The sequence below is a fragment of the Schistocerca americana genome, chromosome 4 (assembly GCF_021461395.2).
Source record: "Schistocerca americana isolate TAMUIC-IGC-003095 chromosome 4, iqSchAmer2.1, whole genome shotgun sequence".
Taxonomy (NCBI): domain Eukaryota; kingdom Metazoa; phylum Arthropoda; class Insecta; order Orthoptera; family Acrididae; genus Schistocerca; species Schistocerca americana.
The window spans coordinates 380,659,346-380,677,590 of NC_060122.1; the positions used below are offsets into that span (position 1 = coordinate 380,659,346).

Here is an 18,245-nt window from a genome sequence, read left to right on the forward strand (position 1 = left end):
ATCTCCACCTCGATGTGGTTATTGCGTTTGGTATGAAAGCTGGACATCAGTTATATGGAAGGATACATAATCATAGTAAACTTAAACAACCACACACACACACACACACACACACACACACACACACACACACACACACACACACACACACACATATATATATATATAAGTACATACGTGAAAATTTGTGGTGTGTACCACACTGCAATTTTAACTTGGATTTATGGATATTTAACATGTGTAGAGATAGCACAATTTATATCTGAGAATTCTCCCTGCCACTTTTTCCCTTAAGTTGTAACTTGTGATTGCAATGTACGCTTGTTTAAGTAGTAGAAAAAAAATTCCACTTGTCTGTTCCTCTTTTGCAAGGCTCATATTAGCAGTCTACCGTTTAACTTGAGGTAACTGAAGCAGAAAAAAACAATCTACCCATTAATCACTTCAACAGTGAAGGTTGGGGGAAGATGGACCATTTGACACCATACTGTAACAAGAAGATTGTATTGCATTGCATCATGTTTATACTCATCATGTTATTTTTTTGTAATAGTTGTGATGTGACACCAGCAATCAGTGGCTATGTTTTATGTAAGAAAAGAAGGAATAAAAATAGAGTGGGCTGTTAATTAGGAAAAATTTGCTTCGAATGGAAGTGTCACTGGTGTGATGTAATTTTCCTGGACCTTTCTCTGTCACTTCAGTATTGTGGTAAAGTCTTTTTTAAATGCAAGTCACATATTTTTCTCTTTGTCAAATGTTAGGAAATATTTTCTCATTCATGGCTTCACAGTTGACAACACATACACTAGCAGAAAATAAAGTATACTCATCTACACACATGTGGTAATTAGTCACCTGATTTATGATAACAGATGGAGATGACCAATGAACGAAGACATGTTCTTAACAGTGTCTTAATCATTGGACATTTTATGATTATGGTGTTTATTGTACAGGTGACTGATCCTGCAGATTGTTACAGAGGAGCTTTATAGTTTAGCGTCTGTCCCTATTCATGTGAAACAGTTTCTTGATTTAATAATGAAAATAATAAATTTTTGACAATATAACATAATCGGATAGATAAAAATATAATCACCAGGCAATGGCAGGAAAATGGACACATAAAAGAAGGTTATGCTTCCAAGCTTTTGGAGCCAGTGGATTGTTCTTCTGGCAGAAGGGTTGAAGGGGAAGGAAGAGGGGTGAAGGAAAAAGACTGGAGAGGTTTAGGAAAAGAGGTAAATTTTGGAAAAGGCACCCAGAACCGTGGATCAGGTGAGATTTACCAAACGCGATGAGAGGGAAAGTCTGGTACATTGTGAATTCACAATGCACCAAGATTTGCGGTTAAGATGTATTTTCATTTCGGAAACCGAACTGTACTAGGACACACTTTCCACTGCTATTCAACTACTGAATCTCAGATTATATTTAAGATGTTAACAACCAACCATTTGGCGTCACTGCTGCAATCCCCCCCACCCCCCGCCCCTGTATTTAATCAGTTAGCTGTATCATGTATTGTTGATTAACAGTTGACTATAAATGTTTCAATGTCTGGATATAATAGTAATTACTTAATGTCAGTTGCGTAATGAAGGCTAACGATATCTGAGAGGGTTGGACATAATGAGGTGTGCTCCATTACTAAGCTGAAAAGTTCATAGATGGTTCAATGCCCTGCTATTTTACTAGACATAAATTGTTGAATCACAGTAATAGTCCTCACAGAGTGGCACACTGAAGGCTATGAATGTCCTCCATGATACATTGTTGATATGTTCTTTTCTATCTTTCTTTCTGTAGTCTAAAAGGCTTGTCTGTGGAAAAAGACTATTGGTGGCTTCATACTTCTTTGCATTTTATTTAAGAGATATCCTAACTGTATCTAAACCTATGACCCTTACTCTTCAAATTGTAACCATAGTGAAACTGCTTAATGGTCACTTAAATTATTTGCAAAGTTTGCACCACATTTAAGACAGGAAAATACAGTTTCAGAATCATCCGTTACTGGATTATTTTCAGCACGTACTTGTTTTGTTTGTTGTGGTCTTCAGTCCAAAGACTGGTTTGATGCAGCTCTCCAAGCTGCTCTATCCTGTGCAAGCCTCTTCATCTGAAGTACATCTACATCCTTCTGAATCTACATCTACATCTACATCTACATCTATACTCCGCGAGCCACCTTACGGTGTGTGGCGGAGGGTACTTATTGTACCACTATCTGATCCCCCCTTCCCTGTTCCATTCACGAATTGTGCGTGGGAAGAACGACTGCTTGTAAGTCTCCGTATTTGCTCTAATTTCTCGGATCTTTTCGTTGTGATCATTACGCGAGATATATGTGGGCGGTAGTAATATGTTGCCCATCTCTTCCCGGAATGTGCTCTCTCGTAATTTCGATAATAAACCTCTCCGTATTGCGTAACACCTTTCTTGAAGTGTCCGCCACTGGAGCTTGTTCAGCATCTCCGTAACGCTCTCGCGCTGACTAATGTCCCCATGACGAATCGCGCTGCTTTTCGCTGGATCATGTCTATCTCTTCTATTAATCCAACCTGGTAAGGGTCCCATACTGATGAGCAATACTCAAGAATCGGACGAACAAGCGTTTTGTAAGCTACTTCTTTCGTCGATGAGTCACATTTTCTTAGAATTCTTCCTATGAATCTCAACCTGGCGCCTGCTTTTCCCGCTATTTGTTTTATGTGATCATTCCACTTCAGATCGCTCCGGATAGTAACTCCTAAGTATTTTACGGTCGTTACCGCTTCCAATGATTTACCACCTATGGCGTAATCGTACTGGAATGGATTTCTGCCCCTATGTATGCGCATTATATTACATTTATCTACGTTTAGGGAAAGCTGCCAGCTGTCGCACCATGCATTAATCCTCTGCAGGTCCTCCTGGAGTACGTACGAGTCTTCTGATGTTGCTACTTTCTTGTAGACAACCGTGTCATCTGCAAATAGCCTCACGGAGCTACCGATGTTGTCAACTAAGTCATTTATGTATATTGTAAACAATAAAGGTCCTATCACGCTTCCCTGCGGTACTCCCGAAATTACCTCTACATCTGCAGATTTTGAACCGTTAAGAATGACATGTTGTGTTCTTTCTTCTAGGAAATCCTGAATCCAATCACAAACCTGGTCCGATATTCCGTAAGCTCGTATTTTTTTCACTAAACGTAAGTGCGGAACTGTATCAAATGCCTTCCTGAAGTCCAGGAATATGGCATCAATCTGCTCGCCAGTGTCTACGGCACTGTGAATTTCTTGGGCAAATAGGGCGAGCTGAGTTTCACATGATCTCTGTTTGCGGAATCCATGTTGGTTATGATGAAGGAGATTTGTGTTATCTAAGAACGTCATAATACGAGAACACAAAACATGTTCCATTATTCTACAACAGGTTGACGTAAGCGAAATAGGCCTATAATTATTCGCATCTGATTTATGACCCTTCTTGAAAATGGGAAGGACCTGCGCTTTCTTCCAGTCGCTAGGTACTTTACGTTCTTCCAGCGATCTACGATAAATCTACTTAGTGTATTCATTGCTTGGTCTCCCTCTACAATTTTTACCCTCCATGTTTCCTTCCGATACTAAATTGGTGATCCTGTGGTGCCTCAGAAAGTGATGTACCAATCAATCCCTTCTTCTAGTCAGGTTGCACCACAAATTCCTCTTCTCGCCATTTGTGTTTCTGTACCTCCTCATTAGTTACGTGATCTACCATCTTATCTTCAGCATTCTTCTGTAGCACCACTTTTCAAAAGCTTCTTTTCTCTTCTTGTCTAAACTATTTATCATCTATGTTTCATTTTCATATATGGCTACGCTCCATAGAAATTGTTGTATCCTGCCTACTCGTCAAACATGAGGTGCCTAGGCAACCTGCTTCTCGGATCGCTAGACAACAATTCAAGCAGATCGTATTAATGAGTTTTTATTACAATAAGATATATAACAATACTTCACTTTGAGAAGTACAGATGTATGACACGCAAAGGGTGACTTGCAAATAAGTCTCTTCGGTGTATACAATGCTATGGCCGGGCGGCACAACGCTTATGTCCTCTTCGTGTAGAGGCTGCTACCATCGCGTTGTTGTCCTGGAGAGGGGTAGGTCAGCATGCAATTGACTGATGTTTCACAGCCTTCTCTGCTCGAACGTTCCCGGCCAGCGTGCCGGCGCTTGTCTTTACATGAGAACAGAAATACTATCAGAAAAGACTTCCTGACACTTAAATCTATACTCAGTGTTAGCAAATTTCTCTTCTTCAGAAACACTTTTCTTGACAATGCCAGTCTACATTTTACATTCTCTCTACTTCAACCATCATCAGTTATTTTGCTGCCCAAATAGCAAAACTCCTTTACTACTTTAAGTGTCTCATTCCTAATAAAATTCCCTCAGTATCACCTGATTTAATTCGACTACATTTCATTATCCTCATTTTGCATTTTTTGGTGTTCGTCTTATATCCTCCTTTCAAGACACTGTCCATTCCATTCAACTGTTCCTCCAAGTCCTTTGCTGTCTCTGACAGAATTATAATGTCAATGGCAAACCTCAAAGTTTTTATTTCTTCTCCTTGAATTTTAATTCCTACTCCAAATTTTTCTTTTGTTTCCTTTACTGCTTGCTACAGATTGAATAGCATTGGGGATGGGCTACAACCCTGTCTCACTCCTTTCTCAACCACTGCTTTCCTTTCGTGCCTCTCTTGTAACTGCCATCTGGTTTCTGTACAAATTGTAAATTACCTTTCACTCCCTGTACTTTACCCGTGCCTCCTTCAGAATTTGAAAGAGAGTATTCCAGTCAACATTGCCAAAGCTTTCTCTAAGTCTACAAATGCTAGAAACGTAGGTTTGCCTTTCCTTAACTTATCTTCTATGAGAAGTCATATGGTTAGTACTACCTTGCGTGTTCCTACATTTCTATGGAATCCTAACTGATGTTTCTTGAGGTCGGGTTTTAACAGTTTTTCCATTCGTCTGTAAAGAATTTGTTTTAAGATTTTGCAGCTGTGACTTATTAAACTGATGGTTTGGTAATTTTCACACCTGACAGCAGCTACTTTCTATGGGATTGGAATTGTTATATTCTTCTTGAAGTCTGAGGGTATTTCGTCTGTCTCATACATCTTGCCCACCAGATGATAGAGTTTTGGCAGGGCAGGCTCTCCCAAGGCTATCAGTAGTTCTAATGGAATGTTTTCTACTCCCGGGGCCTTGTTTCAACTTTGATCTTTTCAGTGCTCTGTCAAATTAATCACGAAATTTCATATCTCCCATCTCATCATCTGTATCATTTTCCAGTTCCATAATAGTCCACTGAAGTACACCGCCCTTGTGTAGACCTCTGTATACTCCTTCCACCTTTATGCTTTCCCTTCTTTACTTAGAACTGAGTTTCCATCTGAGCTCTTGATATTCATACAAGTGGTTCTCTTTTCTCCAAAGGTCTCTTTAATTTTCCTGTAGATGGCATTTATTGTACCTGTTGTGATATATGCTTATGCATCTTTACATTTGTCCTCTACCCATTCCTGTTTAGCCATTTTGCATTTCCTGCTGATCTCATTTTTGAGATGTTTGTATTCCTTTGTTTATTGCATTTATATATTTTCTCCTTTCATCAATTAAAGTCAATATCTCTTGTGTTACCCAAGGATTTCCAATAGTCCTCGTCTTTTTGCCTACTGTATCTTCTGCTGTCTTCACCGTTTCATCTCTTGCAGTTACCCATTCTTCTTCTACTGTATTCCTTTCCGTAATGCTCCCTCTGAAACGCTCTACAAGATCTGGTTATTTCAGTTTTCCAGGTTCCATCTCTGTAAATTTCTACCTTTTTGCAGTTCGCTCAGTTTTAATCTACAGTTCACAACCAATAAATTGTGGTCAGATTCCACATCTGTCCCTGGAAATGTCTGACAATTTAAAACATGGTTCCTAAATCTCTGTCGTACCATTATATAATCAATCTGAAACCTTCTGACATTCCAGCTCTCTTCCACATATACAGCCTTCTTTCATGGTTCTTGAATGAAGTGTTACAAATGATTAAATTATGCTCTGTGCAAAATTCTACCAGGCAGCTTTCTCTTTCATTCCTTTCCCCCAGTCCGTATTCACCTGTTACTTTTCCTTCTCTTTCTTTTCCTACTGTCAAATTTCAGTCCCCCATGGCTATTGAATTTTGTGTCCCTTAACTATCTGAATAACTTCTTTTATCTTGTCATACATTTCGTCAATCTCTTCATCATCTGCGGGGCTAGTTGACATATAAACTTGTACTACAGTGGTAGGTGTGGGGTTCTTGTCTATTTTGGCTACAATAATGTGTTCACTATGCTGTTCATAGTAGCTTACCCACATCCCTATTTTTTTATTCATTACCAAACATGTTTCTGCCTTATCCCTATGTCATTTTGTATTTATAACCCTGTAATTATCTGACCAAAAGTCCTGTTCCTCTTGCCACCGCAGCATCTACTACAGTTTCAAACTTCAACCTCGAGACATGGGTAATTTGAGTCTGGAGTCTAATGTATTAACACTTGAGGGATCACACTTCTCATAATTTCACATTTGATTGCAGTACGAAGTGCCTTAATGAGAAGAGACGACGTGATCAAGAGAACACATTCTATGAAGAGCTGGCTGAGCTGATTGCTGCCAGCTTTGCTGACATGAACTCACTCTCTGTGAAACCGGACAAGTGCGCCATCCTCCAGGAAACTGTAACCCAGGCAAGTATATTTGCTTGTTCAGGCTACACTACATGACTTGAGTAGTGTTGATTATTTAGGGCAAACGTTTTAATCTCATATACAAATCTAGCTTCACGACATTCCTTCAAACCTTGAAAGTCATTTGACAATGTTCCTCTCTGTCCACTCTGTCCAGCTGCAATCTAATGAGAAATTTCAAGCATTTTACTTATTAAACTCAATGTATGAGGCCTTTTTAAGTAGACATGAAACATTTGTCAGTAATAGTATGAGTAAATCAGAAGAAAGAAATTATTTTGTGTACACATTCATATTACAGTTATGGTATTGAACACTTAAATAAATGATCAGTTGCCCTTAGTTGACTATCTGATTCAGCTTTTGACTCACAGTCAACCAAATAATTTTCAGTGATCTAATTTAAATAGATAATAATTTAAATTGGAAATTGAAGTGGTTCTTCGACCATTGAATGTGACAGCTGTACTGAGCATCTATACAAGAAATATCGAAATTGTATAGTTTTTAACGACTAGTGTCTACAGATACCCTTATGATTAAAAAGAGGAAGTCTCTGATCATATAAACAGGTGAAGCATTTCTGTTAATAATGAGTCTACATTTTCCAAGAAATCTGTGATAGCTTAAAATAGCTTGGATACTCAAAAACTCCTATTGATTGAAGATCACAGAAAACTGTCATTTAAAATGTAAAGTAAATCTGGCCAGCTAGCCTTGCTAATCTTCCAGAACTATCTCCTAACCCACTGAAAACTGAATAATTATTTACATGTGTGTTTGTTCCTCAAAACTGTTAGGATGCTTGCTGTAACCTCCAGAAAAAGCCTATGTTGCACACATGATTTCTGTACCGTCAAACAATTGCATGATACACTTTATTTTTATGAAACTTCTGAGAAAGGGATGAAAAGAGCAACTGAATAGGACACATTCGCATGTTTCTCAGTTTTAATTAACATTTTTTTATAGGTTGAAGTATCAAAATTGTAATGGAACTCTTGATGTCTCTCTTATGGGATCATGTTTTTCAAAAGACTAGAAATAATTTAACAGACCTTGAGAATTTCCAGAACTTCAAAATAGGCAATTTTTCTTGTATTTTCTGACACATTTTTTTTCTTATGTTTTGGAATTCAATTTTAAAAAGCAAACCTTTTAAAAAGTGGAGTTTTTACACCATTTTTGTATGTCAGTATCCTTTTTTCTCTTAAAGTATAACCATTTACCTTTTCTGCTTTTATTGTTTATCAGCCTAAATAACCTTTATCAAGTTTTAATATTTATGACAGTCATCTGGAGGCTCTGTTTTAAAATGGCTGAGCGTATTAGTGCTGTAACTGACCACTGAATCCAAATTTGCAACTCTTTTTCGGTTTATGTTGCCTTTGTTTTATGACAATTTATTATTGCATTATAATGTCCTGTAACATTCAGATTAACGATTCATGGCATCAAAATTAAAGAGAGATTATATTATGTGAATATGATCCTATTCCATTCATAGACCTTTGGGACCTACATTTTTTTGCTGCGTGTATTATCACATTACTGTCATACAATAGCCCAGAGATAGGTAGCCGTTGAATTCCCCCATGTGCTCGAATAATCTACTGTTAAAACAGTATTGTATTTTTTATTTTGCTTGATATCCACTTATATTGGTTGACAATCAAACTCCACACTAATCTTAGTCATATTTATTGGGGAATTTTGATGAGGACTGGGTCCACAGCCTTACTGTAATTATTGAATGAAGACATTTTGTATATGGCTGTTAAAAATATTTATTGTGATTGCAGTTTTGGCATGTAGTCATTGTTAACCATTGTGGGATGTTAAAACCCATCCATGGATTGACTTTATTCAATAATTCATGAAAGAATATGAAATGATGATATTTGGAGCACATCTTTAACTTCTGTGCAGCAAAGATTTAGCATTGCCTGTATGTTGTAATAATTGTATTTGTCTTGACAGTTATTTGTAATGTAGGAGGTAAATAAAGCAGTGTTATCCTTCACTTTTCAATTCTGCATTTGTATTGTGTGCTATATTGAAATGTGTCGACACTCGTGTTACGTAACTGCTTAATTTCTCAAGTGCTTTTTCTACTTTCTGTTTAATTTTTCCCTAGTTTTCTTTTTTGTGCAATGGAATGTTGGTAGGGTTTCTTTTGTGTATTACTTCAATGTTTTTCATTGTTTATATACTTAGATTCGCTCAGTGTTGCTGACATATTTCGTCACCTGTTGAAAGTATCTCATTCATGCTAATTATACTGTTGGGCAATGTTAGTCTTTCTTTTTTTCGGTCTTTCTTTAAATGAAGGGCTTCTTTTGCACTTAGTCGTTTCAGCCTCAGTTATAGAGCCAGGTTTTCTTTTTCACCCTTACCATCTGTGGTTTCCACTTTGTTTTGGACTTCATATGACTACATATTTACACTGGCTACTTACTTCTTACATCATCAGTCACATTTGTATGCGCCAGGAGTCTACTACTTCAGTTCTATTATGCTGAAATCACCTTGCAATTTTAAATAGGCATTTGTCATATTAAATCAATTAATATCATCTCCTTGTCCCTTTTGTAAGTCATAATACCCATGTGACATCTCTATAGAGCAGTTTCTTTCCTTCTGCAGAATACAAATTTTGAGTGGATGAAGAAGTAGAGTTCAATATATAAAGATGTCCTCCTTGTATTGCTTTGGTATGGCAGTAGTTGTGTTCCTTGATTTTATCCCTTGTTATCATATGTTGCCTACAGGGTGGTAATGAACTCTAATGGCAAACTTTGAAAAGTTACTGAGAAATATTTACTTGAGACATAGAATATAAAAAAAAAAACCACGGGCTCCAGTACATAAGAAATAAAAAATAATTTATATGTTTATTTGAAATGTATCTTATACTTGCACACAGAACTTATTCATTGGCTCATTGTGTTGGAATTCATCGTTTTTGTGCTTCATTCAGCTTAAGAATTGAGACAATGGAAAAAATATTCCTTGAAGACCAATCTGGTGTGTGATGGAAGATTAACTATACATAATTCATCAGCTCATGTGATTTCAGTATGAAGAACAATCTTTGGATGCAATTACATGGACATATGCTGGTCACTCAAGTAGTGCCCTGCATTTCTTTTCTTTGCAAAGAATTTAAAATGCAACTACACACATTGAAAACTACAATATTGATGGCTGGCTTTGATTTTTCAATGCAATCTCTGTCCATTTCCACAGTTTTCGTCCATCTTTTAACAAGGGCATGTATTCCAGTATGATAAAACACATTATCCTGCTTCAGAAGCCATTGATGTGTGGATGTTTACATTACCTCCTCGTCTTCAAAGTGAGTCGCATGATGAGCTCCTTTTAGTGACCCAAACAGATGGAAGTCCGATGGTGATGACATGTCAGGACTGATCATGTGTGAGGCAAGACTTTCTATCCAGTTTTCCAATCTGTTCAGTGATGTGATGGTTGGTGTGTGGTCTTGCTATGTCATGCAAAAGAACAACAATCCACCGTAGCTTTTGTTGGGGGAACTTGCTGAAGACATGCTTTAAGCTGTTTGAGGGTTTTGATGTATTGGACAGAATGTGTTGTACATCACTGTTCCTAAAAGTCAACCAGAATCGCACCCTCTGGAGTCATTGCAGGCATTGGCCAGCTACTCCGTATTTCGTCATCCAATGGTGTTTGCCCTTCAGCGTCATTATAGCTACAAACTCATCATGTAACTGTGCTGATATCCACTGTTGTGTCGCCATACACGTTTCCATCTTTCATGAATGGTAATGGGTCTCTCACTTTCTGCATTCAAGAATTCTATCGCAGAACACACTCTAGATAATACGAACTTCAATGTTAGTCATTTTGCAAGCAACTGCCATGTTGGCATCTGTAGAGGCAGAAGGTTACTACTGCAGTGGATTGGAGAAGCAGCTTTGTAATATAGTGCCAAATTTGAATATTTCATTTTACAAAGTTTTTTGAGGGGAAAGAAACAGGAGGCATTCCTTTTTGACTAATGGTTGTATTTCTTCGTCCAACATAACGAGTCTCAGACTCAGATCCTTTACACTTAAGGCTCCCTCCCAGCCTTGTAGATTCATAGGATGTGTTTGTGGAAGCCAGAAAAAGACAACATAATGGCAGAATCAACATATATGGAATTCTGAACTCTCCCCATACTATATACAGGGTGTTTCAAAAATGACCGGTATATTTGAAACGGCAATAAAAACTAAACAAGCAGCGATAGAAATACACCGTTTGTTGCAATATGCTTGGGACAACAGCACATTTTCAGGCGGACAAACTTTCGAAATTACAGTAGTTACAATTTTCAACAACAGATGGCGCTGCAAGTGGTGTGAAAGATATAGAAGACAACGCAAACTGTGGGTGCGCCATTCTGTATGTCGTCTTTCTGCTGTAAGCGTGTGCTGTTCACAACGTGCAAGTGTGCTGTAGACAACATGGTTTGTTCCTTAGAACAGAGGATTTTTCTGGTGTTGGAATTCCACCGCCTAGAACACAGTGTTGTTGCAACAAGACGAAGTTTTCAACGGAGGTTTAATGTAACCAAAGGACCGAAAAGCGATACAATAAAGGATCTGTTTGAAAAATTTCAACGGACTGGGAACGTGACGGATGAACGTGCTGAAAAGGTAGGGCGACCGCGTACGGCAACCACAGAGGGCAACGCACAGCTAGTGCAGCAGGTGATCCAACAGCGGCCTCGGTTTTCCGTTCGCCGTGTTGCAGCTGCGGTCCAAATGACGCCAACGTCCACGTATCGTCTCATGCGCCAGAGTTTACACCTCTATCCATACAAAATTCAAACGCGGCAACCCCTCAGCGCCGCTACCATTGCTGCACGAGAGACATTCGCTAACGATATAGTGCACAGGATTGATGACGGCGATATGCATGTGGGCAGCATTTGGTTTACTGAGGAAGCTTATTTTTACCTGGACGGCTTCATCAATAAACAGAACTGGCGCATATGGGGAACCGAAAAGCCCCATGTTGCAGTCCCATCGTCCCTGCATCCTCAAACAGTACTGGTCTGGGCCGCCATTTCTTCCAAAGGAATCATTGGCCCATTTTTCAGATCAGAAACGATTACTGCATCACGCTATCTCGACATTCTTCGTGAATTTGTGGCGGTACAAACTGCCTTAGACGACACTGCGAACACCTCGTGGTTTATGCAAGATGGTGCCCGGCCACATCGCACGGCCGACGTCTTTAATTTCCTGAATGAATATTTCGATGATCGTGTGATTGCTTTGGGCTACCCGAAACATACAGGAGGCGGCGTGGATTGGCCTCCCTATTCGCCAGACATGAACCCCTGTGACTTCTTTCTGTGGGGACACTTGAAAGACCAGGTGTACCGCCAGAATCCAGAAACAATTGAACAGCTGAAGCAGTACATCTCATCTGCATGTGAAGCCATTCCGCCAGACACGTTGTCAAAGGTTTCGGGTAATTTCATTCAGAGACTACGCCATATTATTGCTACGCATGGTGGATATGTGGAAAATATCGTACTATAGAGTTTCCCAGACAGCAGCGCCCTCTGTTGTTGAAAATTGTAACTACTGTAATTTAGAAAGTTTGTCTGCCTGAAAATGTACTGTTGTCCCAAGCATATTGCAACAAACGGTGTATTTCTATCGCTGCTCGTTTAGTTTTTATTGCCGTTTCAAATATACCGGTCATTTTTGAAACACCCTTTAGGACCATTTAGTAAATTAAGTGTTTGTTCAAAATAATATAATATTTCTATATGTTGAATATATGAATATTTCTATATGTTTCTATATGACAGGGAAACCCATTGTGAAAATGATGCATTGCAGTGTTATTGTAGCTCATTAATGTAAGCAATAATGACTGGTAGTTTAATTAGCAATGATACAAAACACAGTGCTCATACTTAGCAGTCTTGTTCACCAGTTATGATTCGGGCAAACTACATAATTCTGGGGGCTTATGGATGAGACTGTATTCACAGAGACAAAAATTTACTATTTCTGCACATGTTTTGTGGCATTACTCAGTATATACTTCATCTATTCCTATGTGAATGATGTTATAGCTGTCAGAATATGAGTAATGAGTAGTGGATAGATTTGCATTTCATATCATAAACAATTTAGCATTGTGCCAGAGGCATCAAAGATCTTAACACATCAGTGTCAAATTACAAAATAAGGAACCTGTGAAAAACTTGGATTCTTCAGATCAAACCACACCCTTTTCCAGACCTTGGTAGGTCATTTTTAGAAACCACATGCAAAATGAGTTTGTTGGGTAGGAATACAAACATGTTCTTATTCTATCTAGTGTATTGTTTACCTAATGGTATTTCTTTCCGTTTTGACAGATACGCCGAATTAAGGAACAGGAGGGTGCGAGCAGTGATGCTATTCAGCAGGGTGAAGTTTCATCATCAAAGCCTACTATTCTAGCTAATGAAGTACTTGGTCCACTACTGCTGCAGGTAATGTGTCTGATTTGAATTTACATCATGCCTATGTAGAACATAAAAACAGAAAAATTGTCACGGTTCGTAGAAGTAAGCATAAAAAATATATTTGGAGCTCTGTAAAATTAAATAAATAAGTGTGTGTGTGTGTGTGTGTGTGTGTGTGTGTGTGTGTGTGTGTGTGTGTGTGTGCGAGCGCGCGTGCGCTTGTACGTGTGCTTGTGTGTTTTTCATTTTTTAATATATTTATTTATGGTGTGTCCAGATATTGAGCTACTGTTTGCAAAATATATATGCAAAGTCTTAAATAAGAATTACATTAGAACACTGTTACCTGTTATGTGCGTTTATATTTTCATGGCAACAAACTCTGGTGAAACGGAATCGTGCAGTATCAATTTAACATTCCTGGTGCCACCTTCAATCTGTTGTCTATAGTTCATTATGGAAAAATTTGAAAACAAATTGTTATATAAAAACACCAGTTCTTGTGTTCTTAGTTTACTTCCTATTGAATAAATCTGGAGAAACACTGGACTTGAGGCAGCAAGTAAGTCAGACATTTCTTGGACTGTGTTCCAAATGAGAAATGCAAAAAAAAAAAAAAAAAAGTGACAGTGAAACTTAGCCAGATGAACATAATTTAGGGAGACCTTTATGTGTAAATGTTATCCACAGAAATGAAGCAAGTACACAAACTGTTTATTGTGTATGCAGGGAGTGATAAATCTTAGAAAGGCAACAGAAAAAAGTTTAGGAAATTTTTCAAACAATTGGGTGTGTCAACACGTGTGGAAATGTAGAACCTGTTTTTCAAATATGAATTCTTCATTCACCAGTGCACAATAGAGGAAACTGGAACTTAAAAGTTGTAATTATGAACTGTACTCTTTAATTACATTGTGCCAGACCTAGTTAATCATTGCAGGCATATACAAGTGTCTATGTGATACAAAATCTCATTCATTTCTTGAAAATAGGAGTTTTTTCAAGAATAGGTTTGATCATCTTCTGCTACTTACATTTGTAGGCACAAATTTGAATTATTACAATGACTTATGAGACATTACATAGTATGTGCAAGATTTTCAATAAAAATTTTAATATCACCACACCAAAGAAAAAATTTTTCAAGTTGTTTATTTCATCTTCTGTTCTGGTTTTGTACCCATTGACCAGTGCCTCCCTGTTACTACATTGATATATACTTTTTGTGGACCATTAAATATTAGCAACCATTTTCAGCTGAGTTATTAACACTCATTTTAACTCTTCGACTTGAAATAGTAATCAGTTGAACTCAATAACTTCCATACAACATTCAGTGATGGCTACTTGTATTACATTGAGTAATGCCTGTAATCAGGCTATTTTGTAGCTGACAGTTTTAGTTCACAATGGCTTTCAAAAACTTTGAATGCTGCAGTTGGTGGAAGTTTTTCTATTTTCTCATTTACCTGATGTTACGTGATCTAAACAATATGTGGATAAAGTTGTCACTATGTATTATGTAAAATTGTTTTCTGTATGAAACATATGTTCATACTGTATGTATTTGCCACTTTGATATTTATCACAGTACGTTTCTGCTCTTCTTCTATAGTGTCCATATGATGTGCTTAAACATTTGTGGTTTTGTTACAGGCTCTTGATGGATTTTTATTTGTTGTGAACAAAGACTGCCATGTGGAGTACGTCTCAGAGAATGTGGAGCAGTTTATTAAGTACACCAAGGAAGATATTCTTGGAAAAAGTATTTATAATTTCATGCATGTGGGAGACACAACGCGTTTCAGTTCCATACTTTTGCCAATTACTTCCACAGGTTAGTATGATGTCTTACTTGGTTGTACTTTTTAATTGTGAAACCTTGAAATCTGTTGTTACAGTTTATCTGCCTTTGTAATTTTGTTATAAAGAGTATTTTACTGTTATTAATGCTAATGACAAGTAGTGTCATGGGAGCTTCTGAGAATAAATCAATGTTTCAGAAATATTAAGGCTCAAATAGGCATCTGTATTATAAGAAAAAGAACTGGAAAAATGTGTAATGTTATACAATTCGCCAAAATTAAAATGCAATAACCTGTTGTAATTAAATCAAACATTTTCCATGAACTATGAACACATAAGAGTATCACGTGAAGCAAATACAAAAGTTTTGTCTAAAGAACTGTAGTTCACATTTATAATATGTCTCTGTACAATGTTTTTTGCCCAAAGTTTGGCGTCTGGTAATTTGCATGAGTGGAGGAAGATGTAAAGTTATATTCCTCTCTGGTTTGTGGAAGATATAGAATTAGCATGAATCATGAGGTATTAGAAGATACAAAATGTTGAGTTACTTCAGGGACCAGACCCTCATTGGAACCATTGGATATGGTTTGGTGTTAAACATACACTGTTCATGATGTAGCTTTCACAAAAAAAAAGGTTACTCATGTTAAAAATGGTCATGTGTTGCATATAGCACTCCCTTGATTATGTATACCACAAAAACAGTTCATTATTGTAACTGTGATGAGAGGTGTTATCAGTAATTTGCTTCAGTGATATGCAGACTATATTGTTGATGGACATCTAAAAGCTGCAGATACACACACAAACAGAAAGGAGTGAATGCAAATTTTGTAGCCAGAAAATTGTAGGTGAAACATGCATTAGTGACTCAACACTTATGACCACTGCTGACTACTAGATAGGATGCCTCACGGTTATGTTGCAAGCATATGACACAATATGGAAAGTGTGAAAGTAGAGCAAAGACAAAAGGCAACTCAGTGGGGAAATCCTCTGGTACAGGCCACTTTGACAAATGGCAGAATGTTATGTTCAAGTGCCTGTGAACAAGCATATTGGAAATGGTGTAGCTGGTCAGCTGTTCACATGCTATTGCTGTGAGTGTCTGCAGCAAGTGGTTGAAGGATGGTGAAAACACGAGTAGGTGACTAGGTCATCACAGAATGTGGGGGTTAGAGGCTTGACCACTCCGTGAAGCAGGATAGGCAGATCTGTGGCAGATCTGATGGCAGAGTACAGTCCTGATGCAGGTACAAGTGTTTCAGAGCACACTGTTCAGTGCACATTATTAAAGAACAGAGTTCTGCAGCAGGGGAAATCCCTACACGTTCCCATGTTGATCCAATGACATCATAAATTCTGATTGCAGTGGGAACAGAATCTTTGAGATTGGGCTGTTGATCAGTGAAAACGTCTCACCAGGTTGGATGAGTCACGTTTCTTGTTACAGCAAGTTGATAGTTGTGTGTAGGTACACTATCATCTCAGCTTCACATACACAGGCTGTTGAAGGTAGTATTACGTATTACGCTATGATGACACTCACTTGGATTCAAGGAGATGTATATTAGTAATCCAAAGTGTCGTAGCAACTGTGGACTGCCTAAAAATTTGAGCCCCCCCCCCCCCCCACCCTTGTCCCTTGATGCTTGATGTCTTCTCTGACAACAATGTTGTCACAGAATTATTGAACTAGAATTCTGCTACACTGAAGTCACATTGGTGTCTTGGCCTGATCTAAACCTGATGAAGCACTTCTGGGATGCCTTCAAATTACTGCTTTTTAATTTACTGGGATTGTTTGAACTGTTTGTAGACATCTGGTACCACATAGCTCGTGAAGACTTCCAAGGGATTTTTGAATTCATGCCACCCAGAACCATTGCTGTGTTGCGTTCCAAAGATGGATCAACACACTAAAGCAAATGTTTACTGTTTCGGCTGATCAGTGTATGGTTATCATCCTTAGTATTAGTTAAAGTTGCTTAATATCTCTCACAAGGAAGCTGTGTAAAGTCCTCCAAACTACTGCAAATGCCATGTTATATGGTACTTATGCCTTTTTCTCCAGTGTGTACTTATATTTTTATGCAAAATGTACCTTAATCAATGCTTTCATTTAGGTACAAAATCAGAGATGAAGGTCACATCAGATTTATTACTTATTTAGGAATCTCACAATCTTGTCTTTAACTTGGTGACATTATATAAACTTTTTTTTTCATTTGTTTTAGCTTGGTCTGGCGAACATCAACCTCACAGGAACCGTACAATTAACTGCCGCTTGTTAATCAAGCCCCCAGATGATGCTGATGAAACTATGGAAGAGAAACAACAGCGTATAAGCAAGTATGAGTATATGCAGGTATGCATCTTGTAGACTCTTACTGAAATAGAGCATCAAAAATGTGTCACTGTTGTTAGCTGTGACAGATTAAAACTCCATGTTTTATTTATAGCCACATAGAGTGCGGCTGATTATTTATTGTATGTGGATATCCTCAGTTTTTATTCAATCATCCTTTACTTGTATTTTTCAAAGCTATATTCATGATACCTAATTTTGTGCACATAAATTTTACAACAGAACATATTTCTCTTATCAGCCATTATTTACGATGACATTTATTGTAATGCTTATCCATAGTCAAATACAATAAATTTATTGAAAATGGAAGTGAAATACGAATATTAGCAGTGTTTGTGGTAGTAGTTGTTATGATGAATAATTGCTGCAATTGTAAAGCCAGTTTCTTAGAGTGAGATAATAAAACATTAATTTTGCCCACCGTTATTGATTTGCTTTAACGTTTGCATTTTGATATTTCAGATCTCATCTACTTTGCTTCCGTACCCAAGTGATCGTTCTGAGAGTGGTGACCTGAGTGAGTCAATCGATAGTAGCCCCTGTCTCATGTGTGTTGCTCGTCGTATACCACAAAATGAAAAATCTCTCCCCAACGCAGTTGAACAGTTCAGCATGAAGCTTGATGTGCATGGCAAAATAGTAGGAGTTGACACAACAAATATTTCACCTAGTTACTCGCAGTTTTTAAACAAGGTGAGGTACTAACAATAAGACCAGCAAATTTTTTTGTGCTCTGTGCCTTATGCCTGATTTGACAAGGAGGAACCTAAACAGTAAAACCATAACAGATA

General features: G+C 37.8%; 1 protein-coding gene across 2 annotated transcripts in view; it reads left to right on the forward strand.

Annotated features, from left to right (window-relative positions):
* The window catches only part of LOC124613917 (nuclear receptor coactivator 3), a 309,937-nt gene that overhangs the window by 219,096 nt on the left and 72,596 nt on the right, over positions 1 to 18,245 (forward strand). For both annotated transcript variants that reach the window (XM_047142667.1, XM_047142666.1), the window contains exons 3-7: positions 6,625 to 6,775; positions 13,185 to 13,301; positions 14,931 to 15,111; positions 17,321 to 17,451; positions 17,917 to 18,147. In XM_047142667.1, coding sequence (XP_046998623.1) covers positions 6,625 to 6,775; positions 13,185 to 13,301; positions 14,931 to 15,111; positions 17,321 to 17,451; positions 17,917 to 18,147 — 811 coding nt within the window. The remainder of the gene's footprint in view (positions 1 to 6,624; positions 6,776 to 13,184; positions 13,302 to 14,930; positions 15,112 to 17,320; positions 17,452 to 17,916; positions 18,148 to 18,245) is intronic.